The 20,598-nt window shown below is 40.2% G+C and overlaps 1 protein-coding gene across 48 annotated transcripts in view; it reads left to right on the top strand.

The window, feature by feature from the left end:
• Positions 1-20,598, top strand: part of NRXN1 (neurexin 1) — a 1,413,358-nt gene that overhangs the window by 1,357,147 nt on the left and 35,613 nt on the right. For 19 of the 48 annotated variants that reach the window (XM_075595903.1, XM_075595923.1, XM_075595877.1 and 16 more), the window contains one exon: positions 2,312-2,365. The exons of the other annotated variants lie outside the window; for them this stretch is intronic. In XM_075595903.1, coding sequence (XP_075452018.1) covers positions 2,312-2,365 — 54 coding nt within the window. The remainder of the gene's footprint in view (positions 1-2,311; positions 2,366-20,598) is intronic. 48 annotated transcript variants of the gene reach the window in all.

Below are 20,598 nucleotides of genomic sequence, written 5' to 3'. Positions count from 1 at the left end.
AATACAATTACAGCATTACAGCCCTCACTGGGTCACAGAGCTGACACTCTACCCTTTAACTTAAAAACCTGTATAACTCTTTTCACCTTATATCTGGTGAGAGAGGTCCGGAACCCCCCACTGGGTTCTGGGATTTGTGCATACCCCAGGACCTGTAATGTAACCCAGTTCCCTGCCCGGTCTTGCTGCCCTGGTTTGTGCTGAAGCAGGGAGATTTGACAGTGAGCTGCAAACTGCTTTCTAGGGAAGATTTTATCCGGATGTCTGTGTTCCTCATGTCCTCAAGAATCTGGGGAGATTCCAGAGTGCATGTTTCGGGGTAACCCACAGCATTGGCCCCCTTTTACCCAAACACACCCTGACAACATTTTACCGTAAAATCACCCCTGAAACTCACGCCTTGCACATCTCGGCTGGTTAGCACTCCTGGAACAGTAAAAACCCCACACATATCTTTATTACACATGCAGTTACATGCCACAATTGGGTTGAAGAGCTGAGACTCACAATTCCCCAATATGGCTCAGGAGCACCCAGCCGGGCAAAAAACCTTTATTAATGGCCTGGGTACCCCCTTTACCATCATAGACGGGCATTAAGTCTTTGGTTATTACGGTGGTCACTAATACATGCATCATGCATGTCTGTATGACCATTGCTGATACAAACGGGTAATATTTAATATTAGCGAAAGGCAAAAAGACCCTGGAGTCCTTTGGCACTTTATCACTAGTTTCCCCATCCATTAGTTCTTGTATGCAAATTACCTCTCTCTTTCCAGAAAAAAAATGCAGGTTTTTCAGAGTAAGAGCAGGAAAAAAATGTTATAACCAATGTCAGAGCTGCTTTATCAAAACATATTGAATAGGACCCATTGACTTATAATAAATTCTATGAATAATAACAGCCCAAGAAAAAAGATCAACTTTGCATTAATGTGAAATCAATATATATATATATATATATATATATATATATATATATATATATATATATATATATATATATACATATATATATATATATATATATATATATATATATATATATACATATATATATATATACATATATATATATATACATATATATATATATATATATATATATATATATATATACAGCTCAACCCCGTTATAACGCGATCCGTTACAACGCGAATCCACTAATAACGCGATGCAAGCGTGGATCCCAATTTTTGTATTTATGAATACTTTACAACACGATTATTAGTATCTTAAATACTTTATTGTACAATGCATACAATTCTACATTATTTCTAACGCGACCCGCTTATAACACAATGTGATTCTTTGGACCCCAAGCACAGCGTTATAAGGGGATTGAGCTGTATATATGTATATATATATATATATATATATATATATATATATATATATATATATATATATAAACAACATTACCATTCTCTCGTCCTGTAAAGAAAGACTGCACTTGGTTCAGTAATCATGAAAAACTGTATTGGGCATCTGAATAGAAAAGATAAGTCACCCAATCCGACGTTTCGGTCCTGGAATAGGACCTTTCTCAAGGGGGTGCACCCAATACAGTTTTTCATGATTACTGAACCGAGTGCAGTCTTTCTTTACCGGACGAGAGAATGGTAATGTTGTTTTTCTATTATTTGAGACTAGCACCTGTCTATATGAACCAGTACATTGAGTGCAAGCTGTGATGTTTGTTTTTTTATATATATTTGTATGTATCTACATAGTAGTAGTAGTAGTAGTAAAATCTACTCGCCACCTAGTACCACACGTGTGCTGCTTGGGCCTATGGGAGCTTGGGGCCAGTGTTCGACAAACCTATACATTTGCACGCCCCGGGCGAGTGGATTTAACATCGTGGCAAGCTCCCATAGGCCCAAGCAGCACACGTGTGGTACTAGGTGGCGTGTAGATTTTTTTGTTCGGCGAGTAGATTTTTTTGGTGATTTGTCGACCACTGTATATATATATATACATATATATATACATATATATATATATATATATATATATATATATATACATATATATATATATGTCAGAGTAATTATTCTCTATTATTTTACTTTGAACTGTCTCTGTACTTGATTTTTACCTGCAACCATATAAGGATGGATAAATATATGCATGATAGCCTGATACCAAAGAGAACCACTATTGAGATAAGAAGGCTAGAAGCCAACATGTGAAAAGTATGTTGGAATGTTTATGCATCTGTCAGATACATTGTATTTCATTATGTTTTACCATAATAAACTTTAACTGCCTTCTCATATTTGTCCTTCTCACCATTTCAAAATCAGGTCAAACAGACCTTGACGGGGCAGGAAACTTGTAAACAAAATGCAGGAAAAAAGGTATTTCTTTATATCTGTGTATTACAGAAATAGAATGCTACAAGTATGTGAAGTACAGACGTAGCAAGACTTACTGTCGCCACTGCCGTGGTGGAAAAAGCGAACAGCCTTGGTGCTGGGGACAGTGTCTGCTGTGATCGCGCTGTGGGGTTCCAAGCTTCTGTTTAGAACCCTCCGAAGCGCTAATCCGTCCTGGCTGATAGCTGCGTCAGCAAGACAAATAGGAAGTCTTGATACATCTGTATGAGATTTTGTGGGTGTTTATTTGTAGTACTTCTTCATTACTTAACCTTTGCTAATACTGTAAATGCAGAGTTTTGATCGATGGCACTGAATTTAATATTTAGGCATGATATCATCCCTGTACTCCTTGTTAAATGAATTACAACTTACTATACACAACAAGGAAAGTATTTTAGGCGAAAGCATAGTGTTACCAGCAATAGCTACATTATTGTGTTCTATATTAAGTATAGTTTAAGTTGCCTTAAATTCCACTTGTATATACTGAAATGCTTCATTATCGCTTTAGGGCATGATGGAAAAGCTATAAGAACATTTACAAATGGCAGAGCTATTTGCCCATTGCTGTATCTCTGCCATTACTTACTATAATGTACCACCCACACAGTAATGCTTCTCTTGGTATTGTGCAAGATAGAAGACAGCCATATCATCCTATAATCGTAAAAAGGAAATTAGTGAGATTTTGAGAGATGAAGATTGTGGTGGAAGACGCTTGCTGATTTTTTTCAACTGTCTGAGTACCTCTCTCAGAATTTCTATGGGGAATTCACACACTTCCAACTAACGTTAAAATGTGTTTGTCACTGCTAGCAAAAATTAGACAGAAAGGAAGGCTTCCTTTCCATTTTCATTATGGAAGAATAACTCAGCTCATTAGTATTCAGTCGGCAAAGCCCAGTGGATTTCACTGGATAAAAATGTTCTATATTGCATAAATTCACAACAGGAAGTGCCAAGGCAGAAAAAAAGCATATTCACATATTTCCATCATATTGTCAGTTCTGCACAAAAGGAAAATGTTTGCATATGTCATAGAAAAAATAAACATTCCCCCAGGAGGGATTGCTAATTTAAGTTTAGCATACAGAAAAAATAATAATTAGCATACCTACTTGCATGAGTAGATATAATGGGCCATATTTACTAAGAAGTACTACACCATAAGACGACTTCTGTGCCAGAAGGCACATTACTGCCCATTGCTAGACCATGATGGAAGGTGTCTTACGGAAAAGCATTAATTAGTAAATATGGATCAATATATTTATAATATTTATAGTACTTAGAGTCCTACATGCTAGGATCTTGCTAAATCAAATATTATTTATGATGATCAATGTTTTTGGACCCTCTTGTAACCTTTATCAAGATGATGAAGGTCCCAATGGGATCCAAACCATCGATCCTTATACTAAATAATATTTGATTTAGCAAGATCCAAGTGTGCACAACTCTTTAAATGCTTTGTGACCGTGGGACCTTGGCAGCGATTCGGTAGGAGTGCCTAACAACAGGGGTGCGCAAACTGGGGGAGAAAGATATTTTAAGGGGGGCACAGAGGACAGCGGGAGTGGTGGCAGAGGAGGATGGCAGCAGGAAAAGAGGATGGAGGGTGGTAGATGAGTGAGACTGTGGGAGCATAGCAGTGCGGCAGAGGATGACCGGGGAGGAGTACGCCCCAGCGGTCCGACCTGGAAGTCTACACAAACTTCCGGTGTCTGCTGCTGCTGCTACAGAGTGCTCCTCCTTGGTGTTTTTTTTTCTCCATGTGATTTAGATTACATGAGGCAGGGGCGCCCAACTAATATCACGGATAAAAAGGGGTGCTCGACATAAAATGTTTGCTCACTCCTGCTTACAATATTGATTGTCTATATACATATACAAATTGAGGTAATAGCAGTATGTTACCAGAAATCATAAAAATGACAAGAACATAGAAAGTACATAATAGAAAATATAACTTCATAGAAAGAAAAAAAACATTCATTCTGTAATGTATAAAATATTTATAGCAAAGTAATTAACCATTTTTTTTTTTCATATTGAGTACATACAAGAGATGCAGCTCTTTTCATAGCTATTCAGTGATGGTCACTGGCCACTGTCTCTGCTCATCTTTCATTTACCTGCCAATTTCCAATTCAACAATAGCTTCAAATCCCTATGTTTGCTTTCCAATTATATATATCTGTATCTCTTTTTATGCAAAACATTCTTTTATCTTGCTGTCCACCTTTGTTTTGCTCTTTCTTCCAATTTATCCCCTTGGCTTTTTTCCTGGTCTTTTCTCTGCTCGGTTGTTGGATTTAAGCCCAGATTTACTAAATGATGCTTGGGTGCACCGTAAGGCTTCGTTTCCTGTAGTTGTCTTATGATGGAGTAGATGGACAGCCTCACGTATGCTGTAAATCTACTTACTTTTAGACAGTTAGCTCTGTGGAAGAGGGAGAGGTGCACGTCAAAGTAGACTGTTGCTAGAACTTGTCACACTAACATTCTATCTTGTTCATCTGCCCGTTGCATTAACACATTGGGGCCTATGCTCTAAGCGTTCATAAAAAGAATCGCCGGGCCTTTTAAATCACCATTTTTTTGAGCGTTGCTATCTTGTATTAAGAAAGCCTTGATTACCTGTGATAGCAAAATTACCAAAACGGGTGATAAGCCAGCGGCGTGATGATCGCCTCTCTGAAAAGGCCTTACCCGGCGATTTCTTTCAGCTGCAGAGAGAGCTGCACAGTGAGAGCCGCCTCTCCCTGCGCAAACCTCGACCGAAATGAATGTTTTTTAATATAAATTTTATTACTAGTGTTGATGAGCAGGGGGTCTCCGGATCAAAACCACATTAATTTGAGGTCTGGGGATGCCCTGCTTCCAGAGGTACAGGCCCCGTTATGGGGTGCCTTTATCTCCTATGCATTTTATTATCAATGTCAGTATTCTCATGGGGTCCGTATCTCGGGAAGCAGGGGGTCCCCGGTCCTCAAATCAACACGGTTCTGCTCTTGAGACCCCCTGCTCATACACTAGTATTAAAATTTATATTAAAACAACTGCTACCCACAACAAACATTAAAAACACAACACTAATATCCACCTCCTCTACCCCCACATGATTGATACCAGAGGCCGCGAGTATCCGGGGGTCCTCAGGTGGTTCCTGCGGGTGTCTGGGGGACCTCGGGTGGTCCCCGCAGGTGTCTGGGGCCCTCGAGTGGTCCCTGTAGGTTTCTGTGGGCTCTTAGGTGGTCCTTGCGGGTGTACGAGGGTCCTCAGGTGGTCCCCACGGATGTCTGTGGGCCCTCAGGTGATCCCCACAGGTGTCTGGGGCTCCTCAGGTGGTCCCTGTGTGTGTCTGAAGCCCTCTGATGGTCCCAGCAGGTGTCTGGGGTCCTAAGGTGGGCCCCGCAAAGGTGAATAAGGGGTTAGGGGCCATTGGATTGTATTTTTTCATGTATTCTTGCTGGTATCGGAGGACATGGACCTGCAGTATATTGACGAGGACACCCTTCATGATGGCAAGGGTAAGTAGAAAGGTTTATTTACTTTATTTATGCTGGCTGGCTAATGTTTTATTTAATAATGGGCAAATTAGCTATTATCCATATCTGGATAATAGTTATTTTGCTCATTAAAATACTGTATGTGTTCGTGGGGAGGTGGTGTATTTATTTAAATGTATTGAACAAAAAAGTTGGTCACAGGATTGGTACCGCAGGCCAGCGGTGACCTATGGGGACCACCCAAGGTCCCCCAGAAACCCACTGGGACCACCTGATGATTCCCGGACAACTGCGGAGACCACACAAGGGCCCCCAGACACCTGCAGGGACAACCTGAGGACTCCCAGACACCCTCAAGACAACCTGAGGACAACCTGAGGACCCCTGGACACCTGCTGGGACCACCCGAGGGCCCACAGACAACCACGGACACCACCAGAGAACTCATGGACACCCACGGCCTCTGGTATCAATCATGGGGGGGGCAGAGAAGGTGGGTATTAGTGTTTATTGTAGGTAGCGGGTTGGGTGAAGGGGGTATTTGGCCCTTGGTGGGTAGTGGGAGGGGTTAACCCCTTCATTACCTTAGCGGTTAGCCTCTAAGGTAATGAAGTTGACGGGAAATACATTTTTATTGCATGGGATTCATTCCGGGGCTCTCCGGTGCTGATAGTAATGGGTATCACCTCAAAAAACTCGTGGTATCAATCAGATGCAGAAAAAAAATCATTTTTTTTCTTCTAAGTCCTCTCTCGCCGCCTCTCAGCAGATTCTCACCACCTTCACATCAACTTTTCCTGGTGTGAGGATTTTAGGAAAAACTCGCCATTCTAGAGCTCGATTGGCCTTGATAAGCTAATCCCGGCTACTAGAATTGCACGAGTTTCAGAACCTGCCAATAAGTGGCTTATAACCGCTCACTCAGCGATTTATTTTTTTGAAGGCTCAACATTTTGTCGATTCAGTCTTTTATCGCCCACTTAGCGACGCTTACAGAATCGTAGTAGGCATTTTGGCTGATAAGTACTCGATAAGTGGCTTATGAACGCTTATAACATAGGCCCCATAATGTACAATTTTTTTCATTCTAGCAAAATAATTATTAAAACCTTCACTTGTATAGCCTTTGACATTTTCAAGTTGAAGATCCATAGGCCAATACAGTTTATTCTTCTGGATATGTTTTCTTTTCATTTGGGAGGTAGGTATAGTGTGAGTTTTGAGTCCGCATTAACTTTTTTATTCTGTGTGTTTTAATAGCTTAAAGATTCTTTTGGCTTCTATTGATAATCTGAATATAATTTAGTGGCACTACTTAAACATAATGGGCATTATGCATTAAATTGTGAGAGTGCAAATCTGTGCACTCTCACATGGACACTTCCATTTAAGTCAATGGGTGTTTCTGTATAATGGTGCCCCAATCTGCCCTATCACAGTATAAAGAATAACCTCCATTGTGTGCATTTCTGGAACATTATCCTATGTGTTCTGAGAGACACACAGCTGAGAGCTGAGATTGTGATCCCCCTAGAAATGAGAAAGACTGCATGATGCTGGAGTAGCATCAACAGACCACAAGGGTGCCAAGATGAGGCACTGAAAGGGTTGAATTAAGCACAGGGATTGTTAGAGATGAAGACAAGGATGCAGTTTTATAATAGTGTTTCCAACCCGTATGCTTATTGATTTAAATGAAGTTAATGTAGTCCTCCATTGAGCAGGAAGCACAGTTTTATTTCTGTTTTGATGACCCTATTTTACATCTAAAATCTGGTTAACAGAATGATTGTGCAATTTGAGTTTATTAGAATTTCCACAGTACATACTGTGCTTCTAATGTGTCTTTTTTGGTAGAGGAGGAGAAAAAAAAATATGGAAAAATTGCAAATTGTGACAATTATTCTGTTTGACTAGTTAAAGATGTCTTATCAGAAGAAACATAAAATACTATTATGTATAATATTAATTATAACATTGCCTGCTGTTGTAAAATTATGACTTTTAGTTTATAATATGTGCAGATGTAGCAAACCTATGTGTCTTTGGTGCCGCTGCCACGCAACCACGGTGGTCACAACACCAAAGGCTTAACACTGTGGTGGTCCCATTCAGAAGCATAAACCCCCGCAGCTCCATTGTGTTACACAGTGTCATTGGTGCTGCGAACTTTTGCTTGTTCATCCCTGGCACCAAGGAAAGTAAGGGGTAGATTCACAAAGTTCAGTTAACATCTCATTAAGTACTAACAGGGATCTTCAAAACTCCATAACGAGGCGTTAATGGCTGTCTTAATGCTAACATGGTCTGCCGTTAACATTAACGGATGTTAGGGCTAATGATATGCAAATGAGGTGTGGAACACCACTGCATATTTACAGCAGACTATTAAAGTTAATGCAGGATGTAACATTATGTTAATTTCGTTCATGTTTATACCTGGCGTTAGGTGCTTATAGCACCTAAAACCGGGTAGCAGAATATTTTTGAGCCTTGGACAAGGTTATGATGTGGGCCACTTTGGCTTCCTACATTGCCTTAGCAATACAGTTAATACCCTGCACTAGTCAAAAAATGTTACCCAAGACCTGTGTATTTACCACTTGGAAGCCATAGTGACCATGAAGGCATGCATTAGGCCTGCCCCCATGGTCACTAAGGTAACCAAGGGTTAATAGAAATACCCTAACTACCATATTACCCATTGTATGTCATACACGGGGTTAACCCTATCACAGACACACATATACATTAAATAACATTTAAGTGGTTAAAATTTACTGAGTGTTATTGGGGCTACATAGGCACTCTGAAGAAGAGACTAGGTAGCCACAATGGCCCTCAATGGATAGCTCAAATAAATATTTAACTTACTCCGTTATACTTGATGGCCTCCATCTTCATGGAAATGAGCCCCCCCCCCCCCAACACCAATCCAACCAAGAGGGCCAATGCCTAAACCATACATATGGTTTACAAAGGTCCGATGGCCAAAACCCATAATAATAAATAAATCAGAAAGTCAAATCAATCCAGGCCTGATGGCCTACTTGTAATCCAGTGACATCTATGGCCTGGCGAGGAGGGATCCTCATCTTGACTGATGCCCTCGATCCTCTGTTGCTTGAAAAATGTTCATTTTTACTTATTTACTTAAAATCTTATTTTCTTCTTTCTTCATTTGTTCCTCTTGCCGCCTTCTCTCTTGTTTCACTGGATGTGGCCTCTGCTTCATCTTCCTGTATTTTGTGAGGGTCCTGGCCTATTATATAGGCTCTCGGCTGTTGCAAAAAGAACTGGTTATAGCATCACATGGTACAGAAACCAATCAGATTGATTGGCACTTTTAATGATGACATTAGCTGGTCAAATCTGTGATGTCATCAGTAAAGGCTGCAATCACATGATGCAGCAAACAATCAGATTGGTTGCTGTACCATTTGATGCTATGACCAATCTTTTGAGAAAACCCTGGCCCCCTATTAGAGAATAGGGCTCTCACAAAAGATAGGAAGTTGGAGCAGGGGTCACATACGGTGGAGAATAAAGAAGAAAGAAGATGACAAAAGGAATAGATTAAGACAGAAGAAAAGATGAATAAAATAAGATTTAAAAATAAATAATGACAGATAAAGCTTCTTCATGCAACAGAGGATCCAGTGTGTCTGGCAAGCTAAGATAAAAGCAGCTATCGTAAAAAATTAAAACCTACAATTAAAAAAAAATAAAAAATAATTCATTATATACATTATTCTGTACAAGGTGACGACAAAGGCCGGTCCACAAATGGCACCGGATTACAAATAGGCCATCGAACCTCGATTAATTTGACTTTATTATTTTTCTTGGGTTTTTTTTCTATTTGGTTTATTTATATATTTTTTTTCCTGGTTTCATTTACATTTTTTATGGTTTTTGGACATCAAATCATTGGAATGTTTTTTTTTATGGTTGGGCTATATATATATATATATTAAACCCCTTGTATGTTTGGGGGGAAGTGCAGGGGAAGTTTTTTTTAGGGTGGGGGGGGGGAAATGATGAATAATTGGGGGATTTAAGGGGTGCTTAAGTGTAGGATGATGACTGGAGTGCAGGGAATGCTGAGAGGGCGTGCAGGAGATAACAGGGGTGTGGAGATGAACGATAATGGTGTATGCATGGGATCATTGGGGGGATGGGTAGTGGGAGATGGAGGGGATGTGCAGGGGGGTCAGAAGTACATACAGTAGGGGGCTAGGAGAGGTAGAGCTTTCCAGTCAGGGCTACCCATCTCTAACCCCCTATCTCTAGGGTGACCATATTTGTCCCAACAAAAACTGGGACAAATGTCACGCATGCGCAATCGGCAAGCATTTGCCAGTTGCTCATGCGCATGCACGATCGGAGCATGCGCATGAGCAGCCGGCAAGTGGCGATCGTGCATGCCCGGTTGGCAAGCGCTCTTCGCTCATGCGTAGTCGGCGCTCGCCAGCGGGATAGAAATCCGGGAAAGCACCCCAAAAAGTTGGGACAGAGCCCTAAAAACCGGGACAGTCCAAGCTAAACTGGGACATCTGATCACCCTACCTATCTCCTCAGTCTACAGTAAGTATCCTCTATATTGTATCATGTCATTTACCTATGTAATAATTTTTGGGGTAAGCTTGTGTTCTTTGACCATTTGTTCACACTTACACATGCTTTTCTTAATGCAGCTGAAATAAAGGTCACAAAGGGATTTTGTATGCAATAAAATACTCTGTAACATTTTAGATATATGATCTTAGAATCTAAAACGACAGATGGTTAGCAGTGAGAAATGACAAGGGTAATAAATAAGTATGTTTATGCGAGAGAATGATTAGCATTCAGAAGATGTCTTCTGTGTTTATTATTGTATTATAACTAGATGCCACATACAGGAAAAAAAATAAAATATATTTTTTAAAGTACTATAGTTTATTATGTTTCATATACAGGCCTAAAAATGAAGTGAATATGTCCAGTTTAAATATAGGGTCTTTAAATAATTAATACTTTATTGGTGAACAAAGATTAATATATTTGACATTAAAATGGAATTGTATCTGCAAGCTCATATTAAGACTATACAAAGCGGTAAACTAGCAGCAACACCAAGGACGTTTTAAGCACTTAATCACATTACAGTATCTTTTCACAAAATAATCGTGCACAATTTCAGTGTAATAGTCAAGAAAACTGGCAGCGTAAACTTTAAAAAAAAAAAGTTTTATGCATGTAATTAATATTCATGGCAAAAAATAAAATAAAATCTACAATAAATATGGAGCATAATTAACAAACTTATATCTGGCAATTCTTTCACAACAGTTTGACACTTTACATGATTATTTCTGCTTATTTGTAAAATAATTAAAGAATACAGTATATTACATTAAGTTCTGGATTTCATGCATAAATTAGAACATATATTCTATGGATAGTTTAACACTCCCACTGCCTCCTGTTACAGGAAGCCACATAATCATGGCCATGCTCCAATAGTAATTTTAGAAATAAAGTAGAACATGTACCAATGTGTAATGATAGCTGCTTGTGAAAGAGACAAGTTACAATTCCCATTATTGCTTCCTGCAATGTGCCAATATTCCCTAATGAGTTAAACATAGAGGAAGTCACAGATACATTTATCTCAGTGGCCTAATGAAGAGAAATGCAGACATGTAGTCACTTGGCTAATTTTCTGGCCAGTAGCCATTGCAAAACCAACTTCTGGTCTTCCAGAGTAAACTGCAAATACTGTATACTGTACTGTATATGAATTCACATGTGCGCATTTGGAACTATGTTTGTTTTAAGTTGTGTTACTTTATTCCAGATCAATAAATGTTCACCAAGTAAATTAAAAAAATTGTGTGTGTGCCGATCACGCGCATTTTAAGTGAAACTTTTTTGTCTTTTGTCACTGTTTTGTCAGAGAAATTGTATTTGTAATGGTGATGTTTTTAATTAAAAATCAAAACACACTTTTAGTGACAAAACTCAAAGAAGTTTAATTTAAAATGTGTGTTTTAGCTATTTGCACTTCTATATTTATAGTAACTGAATTCCTTGTGTCAGTCAGTGTGTGTGTGTCAGTCAGTGTGTGTCAGTCAGTGTGTCAGTCAGTGTGTGTCAGTCAGTGTGTGTCAGTCAGTGTATGTATGTATGTGTGTGTGTGTGTCAGTCAGTCAGTGTGTGTGTGTCAGTCAGTCAGTGTGTGTGTGTGTCAGTCAGTCAGTCAATGTGTGTGTGTGTGTGTGTCAGTCATTCAGTGTGTGTGTCAGTTAGTCAGTGTGTGTGTGTCAGCTAGTCAGTGTGTGTCTGTCAGTAAGTCAGTGTGTGTGTGTCAGTCAGTCAGTGTGTGTGTCAGTCAGTGTGTTTCTCTGTTAGTCAGTGTGTGTGTATCTGTCAGTCAGTGTGTTTCTCTGTTAGTCAGTGTGTGTGTGTATGTCTTTCAGTCAGTGTGTTTGTGTGTGTATGTCTCTCTCTCTGTGTGGTGTGTGGGTGTTGCTCTGTGTGTGGTGTGTGACTCTCTCTGTGTGGTGTGTTTGTTTTATTCTCTGTGTCCTCCCGCCCCCCCCCCCCCCCGGCAGAGCTGCGGACACGGTGGGGGGTCTGTCTGAGTTGTCGGCCCCCCAGTGGAGCTGTGGACATGGCTAAGCGTGTCCTGCTGGTGCCTTCTGCCGGTGCATGCACCCGGCGAGGGTACGGGGACACGGGCGGTGTTGGCCTCTTCTGCAATCAGTAACGTCACTACCATCACCATCAGTTCTATTTACTGGCAGGGAATTTTTCTCATGTGGTAGGTGTGCCCAAAGATTTTTCACTTCCAAAAACTCTGTACTTTTGTATAAATCAGTTACACCGTATGTAGCACAAAACCAGGAAAATAGTGGCTCAAAGCCTTTTAAAAGATGTATAACCCCTCCTTTTTAGCTCTCAGACTTATGACTATGGCTGATATGGGGGTCTGCGTCCCTATTGATAATGTAATGGGCCACTCGTTTAATACGGTCAGACGGCGGGAAAAAATGCAGACAGTATATAGGTGGTACAACTGGTTTACTGTACCCTTAATAACTTGGACAATCTGTGACCCTAAGCAAGAGATCAACACATACAATATACAATAAAAATACAGTTCCCAATAACGCTGCGCAGGTGAAGTCAGTGTTAGTAGTGCATTTGCCACTCAATATTGGCTTTGTGATGGTGCCGGTACACCATGGGAGCTCAATGTGTACGAACTGTTGCACGCCTGTACATTGAAAAGGGTGCTTCAGTACTGCTGTGCTTTGTAGCCATTGAGGGTACCCTCCGACAGCGCTCAAATTCTCGATCACATCCGGACTGCACACACTCCAAATCCTCGACCGAACATGATAGCACTCAGGTCCACGCAGATCTGCCCTCAATATTGCAGCCCCCTTTTTAAATGCTCCTTTCCCTCTTAGTCCCACCTCTTCCACTGCTGTTATCATTGGCTGCTATCATGTCCATTAACAGTCCCATGTGCATAAGCACATTGGAGAGGAACCTGTCAGGTGGCAGTGTGATTGTGTGGATCTCATCACACAGGGGGTGTTAACTGTTGATGTCCTCATCAACCGGGTTAAAGTCTGTTGTTACACACAATGTCTATCTAACACACATCTTCCTCTCTATGTACAAAGAATCATAGTTACAGTGGAGCCAATACACATGCACTTTTTACAGATAGCAGTAGTGTTACACCACATGGTCCCATAGCTCCCAGGGTCACCTATCTCTATGGTCATAGGTACTACCCATCTAGCCACACTAACTATGGGAACCACTGCTGACACCCCTGAGAATCATAGGTCAGTCTTATGGGGGTCTAGTCTCCCTTTTTGGATGTGACAAGTACACAGGTGGTACTACTGTTACGTCCCCTTGCCTTTCAGAGGATCTACATGGTACATAATATAATAATATGATGAATCGTGTTCTGCAGACTCTACACTTGAGGGATGCTCACAACTATCTAGCCCTACTGTATATTCAGTTTCCCTATCCTGTTAAATGGGACCGACTGGGGTGAATTCCTCTGCTTCGGGGTCCAGCTCAATGATACCATCACTTTCTCTGTCCTGAGGCCCTGCTAGTCACATTGGGGACACCTCTTGAGAAGGATGTTGCTCTCCCTAATCCATGATATTTGATAGGTGCCATAACATTCTCCCTCCTTGGTATCCCTCATCCTGATCAGATTCCTCATCACTGTCCTGACACCTTGATAAAGGGCAGCATGCCCGAAACACGTAAGTGCATATTTTACCTTGTTGGGTTCCAATATGATCCAATAAAGCCTTCATATTTTTTCTACATGTGAGCCCCCTCTGGATCCTTTATTTGCTGTATGGTAGTGCTCTGTTTTTCTCTGCTTGCTTTTGTGCTATTCCTCCATCCAGAAGATTTTTGCACACAACAGGACCTCTACAATGGATTCCAAGGACTGACAGAATACATCCAAGATTCACAATTCTCTATTCCTGTTATTTCTTTGGATTATGTTACATACTGGACTTGTATTTTCTATCTGGGGAGATGTTTATTGCGTCATTATGGCTATCTGTGTTTACTGCGACTGGCAACACTAGGCACTATTCTCTCTTATATGCATAGCTATTATCTGTTCCTCAACTTTGGGAAGGAGGTCCTTAATGTTATCAATCGCATTATATTTTATATGGATGCTACGGCTGTCTGGGCACAGGACCCACCTTTATATTTGCTCATCACTGTCCTGCTTACAGTGGCTTGGTGGGCTACTCCTAGGGCCCTGTCCTCGGTTTAGTCAATAACTTCTCCTAGGTGGACTTGTTACTCCTGGAAAACTTTATTTTTCAGGGCATCGCACCAACTGACCTATTGTCAGGAAATGATTCCTATGCAGGTACTTCTCTGGCCCTCTTCCTTTTTTAGACCTTACTTGATATGCTGGTAGTCCTTTTAGTTTTTCTACTACTATATAAAGCTCTGATTTCCAGCGATTTGCTATTTCGTATTTACCGGATATGCCCAAATTTCGGATGAGGACTCATGCCTTGTAATTCTTGCCCGTGCACTCTTTTGTCTTAACAGCTGTTATTTCCCTAATTGCTCATATTGGCATCAATAGTGGCCAGTCTGTATGCATCTTGTAACTGTTCCTTGAGCCTCTGTACATACTGCATGTACTTGGTCAGGGATGTGCTATCTGCAACCACTCCAAAACACAGGTCAATTGATAATCAGGCTTCTCGTCCAAAAATCACGTAGTAGGTTGAATACCCTATAGAGTCATTGTGGGTGCGATTATACGCATGTACCAAGTGGTACACATGCTGACTCCATCGTTCCTTCCCTTGAGTTTTCAGTGTGGCTATCATGTTCAATAAGGTCCTCTTGAATCTCTCGGGTTGAGGATCTCCATGCTGGTGGTAAGATGTTGTTCATGATTTTTTTATTCCACAGAGGTGGAGTAGTTCCCTGATAAGTCGGATTTCAAAATACTGTACCACCCTTGATCAAAATGTATTCTAGCTAGCAACCCATAATGGACAAAATACTTGTCCCACAGCACCTTGGGGACAGTAGTAGCTCGTTGATCCTTGGTTGGGAATGCTTAATCATACCGGGTGAAGTGGTCTTCAGTATTCTTCAATATCCCCAGCCATTCAGGGCCAGTATAATCGGTCTTTCACTAATCCCAATGTCAGCCAAGGTGGCAATGACAGCCATGGAAAGAATGGAGTACCACTTGCTTATACATATATATATATATATACACAGTTGTGTGAAAAAGAAAGTACATCCTCTTTGAATTCTATGGTTTTACATATCAGGACATAATAACAATCGTCTGTTCCTTAGCAGGTCTTAAAATTAGGTAAATACAACCTCACATGAACAACAGCACATGACATATTACACCGTGTCATGATTTATTTAACAAAAATAAAGCCAAAATGGAGAAGCTATGTGTGAAAAACTAAGTACACCCTTACTGCTTCCATAGGAATTAAGATGCTAAGTAGCAGACAGGTGCTGCTAATCAAATGCCCTTGATTGATTAATTGATCAGCAAGTGTGACCACCTCTATAAAAGCCAAAGTTTTAGCAGTTTGCTGGTCTGGAACATTCAGGTGCCAAGGAGAAAAGACATCAGCAATGCCAAGGGGGAAAGACATCAACAATGATCTTAGAGAAGCAATTGTTGCTGCCCATCAATAAGGGAAGGGTTATAAGGCCATTTCCAAACAATTTAAAGTCCATCATTCTACAGTGAGAAAGATTATTCAAAAGTAAAAAACATTCAAGACAGTTGCCAATCTTCCCAAGAGTGGACGTCCCAGCAAATTCACCCCAAGGTCAGACCGCGCAATGCTCAGAGAAATTGCAAAAAAACAAAAGTTACATCTCAGACTCTACAGGCCTCAGTTAGCATGTTAAATGTTAAAGTTCATGACAGTACAATTAGTAAAAGACTGAACAAGTATGGTTTGTTTGGAAGGGTTGCCAGGAGAAAGCCTCTTCTCTCTAAAAAGAACATGGCATCACGGCTTAGATTTGCAAAGTTGCATCTGAACAAACCACAAGAATTCTGGAACAATGTCCTTTGGACAGACGAAACCAAAATGGAGATGTTTGGCCATAATGCACAGCCACGTTTGGCGAAAACCAGACACATCATATCAGCACAAACACCTCATACCATCTGTCAAGAACGATGGTGGAGGGGTGATGATTTGGGCTTGTTTTACAGTCACAGGACTGGGAATCTTGCAGTCATTGAGTCGACCATGAACTCCTCTGTATACCAAAGTATTCTAGAATCAAATGTGAGGCCATCTGTCCGACAGCTAAAGCTTGGCTGAAATTGGGACATGCAACAGGACAATGATCCCAAGCACACCAGCAAATCTACAACAGAATGGCTGAAAAAGAAAAGAATGAAGGTGTGCATAAAGAAATGCCCGCAAACCTCAATGAACTGAAGCAACGTTGTAAAGAAGAGTGGGCCAAAATTCCTCCACAACGATGTGAGAGACTGATAAAGTCATACAGAAAATGATTACTTCAAGTTATTGCTGCTAAAGGTGGTTCTACAAGCTACTGAATCATAAGGTATACTTAGTTTTTTACACATGACTTCTCCATTTCGGCTTTAATTTTGCTAAATAAATCATAACAGGGTGTAATATGTCATGTGCTGTTGTTCATCTGAGATTGTATTTACCTAATTTTAAGACCTGCTAAGGAACAGATGATTGTTATTATGTCCTGATATGCAAAACCATAGAATTCAAAGAGGGTGTACTTTCTTTTTCACACAACTATGTGTATATACATATATATATATATATATATATATATATATATATATATATATATTTATATATATATATATATATATATATATATATATATATATATATATACACACAGCAGGGCCCCGGGTATACGGCGGGTTCCGTTCCAGAGGCCCGCCGTTTAGTGAAAATCGCCGGAAAGTGGATCCGGCGATTTTCAATGCTGTGCATGCGCAAACAGGCATGTTCTGCGCATGTGCAACCTGCGGTCTGCGCATGCTCGCCGGGCGCACCTGCCCATTCTGCGCATGCATGATTTCAAATTCAACATGGCGGCCCCCTTCTCGGTGCCGCCGTATCAGCAGATCGCTGAAAAGCAGAGTGCCAAGAAGCGGGGTCCTGCTGTGTGTATATATATATGATGTATAGGTGTCTGTACCATGTTTGCCGAGCTTTAATAATAAAAAATGGTGGCCATACTCAAAGGTAATCTTCTTAGAACACCGAAAGAGAGACGGTTGCATGATTTCAAATTTATGCAACTGTTCGGGACACTTAGCGATGGCCTAAACTGGGACCGAAGTTTTATGAGTCACTACTGACATGAGAGAACTCTCTTCCAATGATTGCTAAAGGCATGTCTATACATACTGCGCTATATGTATGCACAGACAGCTGTCTCTTACACATACAAATACTCTATGTAATTCCATCCCTATATACCAATAGGGACCATATAGTATCCACACACACTTTAATTAATGATACAGCCTCTTACATTTCCACACCTACCCTCACCATTGATATACACTTCCACTCCACACACACCTTTTGTAAAGCGCTGCATACACTGTGTGCTCTTTACCAATATATATTTACATACACACACACACACACACACACACACACACACACACACACACACACACACACACACACACACACACACACTTACATCATTAGGGACTATTTAACACCTCAAGTCATAAATCGCATACTACACAGTGATGTGTTAGGTTTCAGTCACAGATAACATTCCTACAGTATATGCACTGTTTTTAAGTTTAACCTTGCTTTATTCAATGTACCATCGCCGGAAGAAGAGATCAGTGTATTTCGAAAGCTCGCACAAATAAAAGCATTTCGTTAGCCACAGAACAGTATTGTCTTTTCATTTTTTATAAATATATATATATAAATATGTAAATATAACTGTATGCTCATCTGCATGTCTAAGGCAGGTCTGCAACCCCGCCCTTCACCATTATCACCCAGCACACAGCACTTCCACTGCAGCGAGGGATTCTGGGAAATGACATGCAAATGAGCACGCAGTGCCACTTTTTGCTTCAAAAACCATTTTTAACATGGTTCCCTATAGGCTTAAGCTTGCTGCATGGTCACAGCTTTGAGCACAGCCAGGGTTAAGGTGCATACCCAGAAAACCACCCACAGACAGCTGTTTCGACCTTAATGGGTCTCATCAGTGTGGGGTTGATTGACTGGGTATGCAAAGAAGCTAAGGGATGGGGTATACCATAATACTGAGTTAAGTTATGGTGAGTAAAAAAAAGTGACAAAAACCCTCCATTGCAAAGCAAATATGCAAATATGTAAATATAACTGTATGCTCATCTGCATGTCTAAGGCAGGTCTGCAACCCCGCCCTTCACCATTATCACCCAGCACACAGCACTTCCACTGCAGCAAGGGATTCTGGGAAATTACATGCAAATGAGCACGCAGTGCCACTTTTTGCTTCAAAAACCATTTTTAACATGGTTCCATATATATATATATATATATATATATATATATATATAGAATACAAAAGGCGCAAATCAGAGACAACAGGTGGTTAAATGTCTAACACTTGTGGGATAAATACGTAGAATATCCTTATAAGAATCTATTATAGATCATATCTCGTCCTGGATTCCTATAGGGATATTCTACGTATTTATCCCACAGCTGTTTTTTTACCACCTGATGTGTCTGATTTGCGCCTTTTATGTTTTGTCTTTTTGTATGCTATTTTGTATGCACAAAGTAGTGGCAACTACTAGTAGTGGCAAATAGTTAACATCTGTGTGTGCCAAATTACATTTATCTCTATTGCATATTTTTGCTGTTATGCACACACTGCTTCAATACAGGGGCTGTTACTTCAGTAATCACTGACCGGCCGGTCAGAGTTTCAAGAGGCAAACACAGTTTGCTTCTACACTCTTATTACCCCTTGGTGCAGTTATTATAGTGTACTGAGAACTCAGTACCACTAATTTGTGTCTACATTGTTTCAGTAGTATGCTCTCCTCTTAGACTGCATTCTAACTCTGTAACAGCCTATTTCAGCTTGTTATGTTTGTCTTTAAGGAGTTTCAGTACTATTCTACAGCAGGGAGGACACCACTGTTCCTTTTTAACCCATGCATGTTTATTTGTATTTGTGATTAATACACACACACACACACACACACACACACACACACACACGTATGTATATATGTATATATGTTTATATATATATATATATATATATATATATATATAAAGGCAATGGTGCTTCAAGTGTTGCAGTTTATGTTGTAATTTCAGTTTATTAGAAAATGATCAAATTCTAATGTCATGAGTTTTTTATTGTCATTCTTTCAAACTGCAACATATAAATAACGCATTTTGCTTGTCAATTTTAACATACAGGATATTTATACATCCAATCTACTTCAACAATAGATCTGCCAATGTACTGTATACAGAAAAAAAAAAAAAACAGGGAGTTCTGCTGTTCACGCCTTGAAAATCCAATGCTGCAAGTTTTCGATAATGTTTTATACCCAGATCCACAATGCTCCATTACATTAACCTAACTTAACATCAAGTCTAACCGTGTATGTTCAAGGACCAATAAAACGACAATTCATGTTTTCTTCCATAAAGAGCACTGAGCTATAACAGCTGTTATTCATAGTATTAGGCAACTGATCTGTTATAATAACAGTGAATATCCACAAAAGTGTGTTAAGGTTAATGTGGGGACTAAATGGTACCTTCGTTGTATCATACCTAATAAGGTAAGAAATTACTATGCATTAGGGCTTTTACAGGGTTTGGATGGGTGTAACACAGTACTTAGCTATGATTCAACCAACAGAGCGTTATTTCCCTCTCCTCTGTTTCTCAACTTCACTTAAAAAGCTATTTTAGGGGCTGAATTGGAGTAAAGACAAGACATACTTAACACCAAGTTATTGACATTAACGCAACGTTACCCTACAATTATATTATGATGTTAAGCCTAAAGATGCAGCCACCAATAGATCACTTGCCTTGGAAAATCTGGGGCAATCTCCCAATATACTGCAACATTTCTGTGAGA

The sequence above is a fragment of the Ascaphus truei genome, chromosome 4 (assembly GCF_040206685.1).
Source record: "Ascaphus truei isolate aAscTru1 chromosome 4, aAscTru1.hap1, whole genome shotgun sequence".
In the NCBI taxonomy this organism is placed as follows: domain Eukaryota; kingdom Metazoa; phylum Chordata; class Amphibia; order Anura; family Ascaphidae; genus Ascaphus; species Ascaphus truei.
Note: the sequence above shows the minus strand (reverse complement) of the source record. Positions and strands in the feature narration are given on the sequence as shown.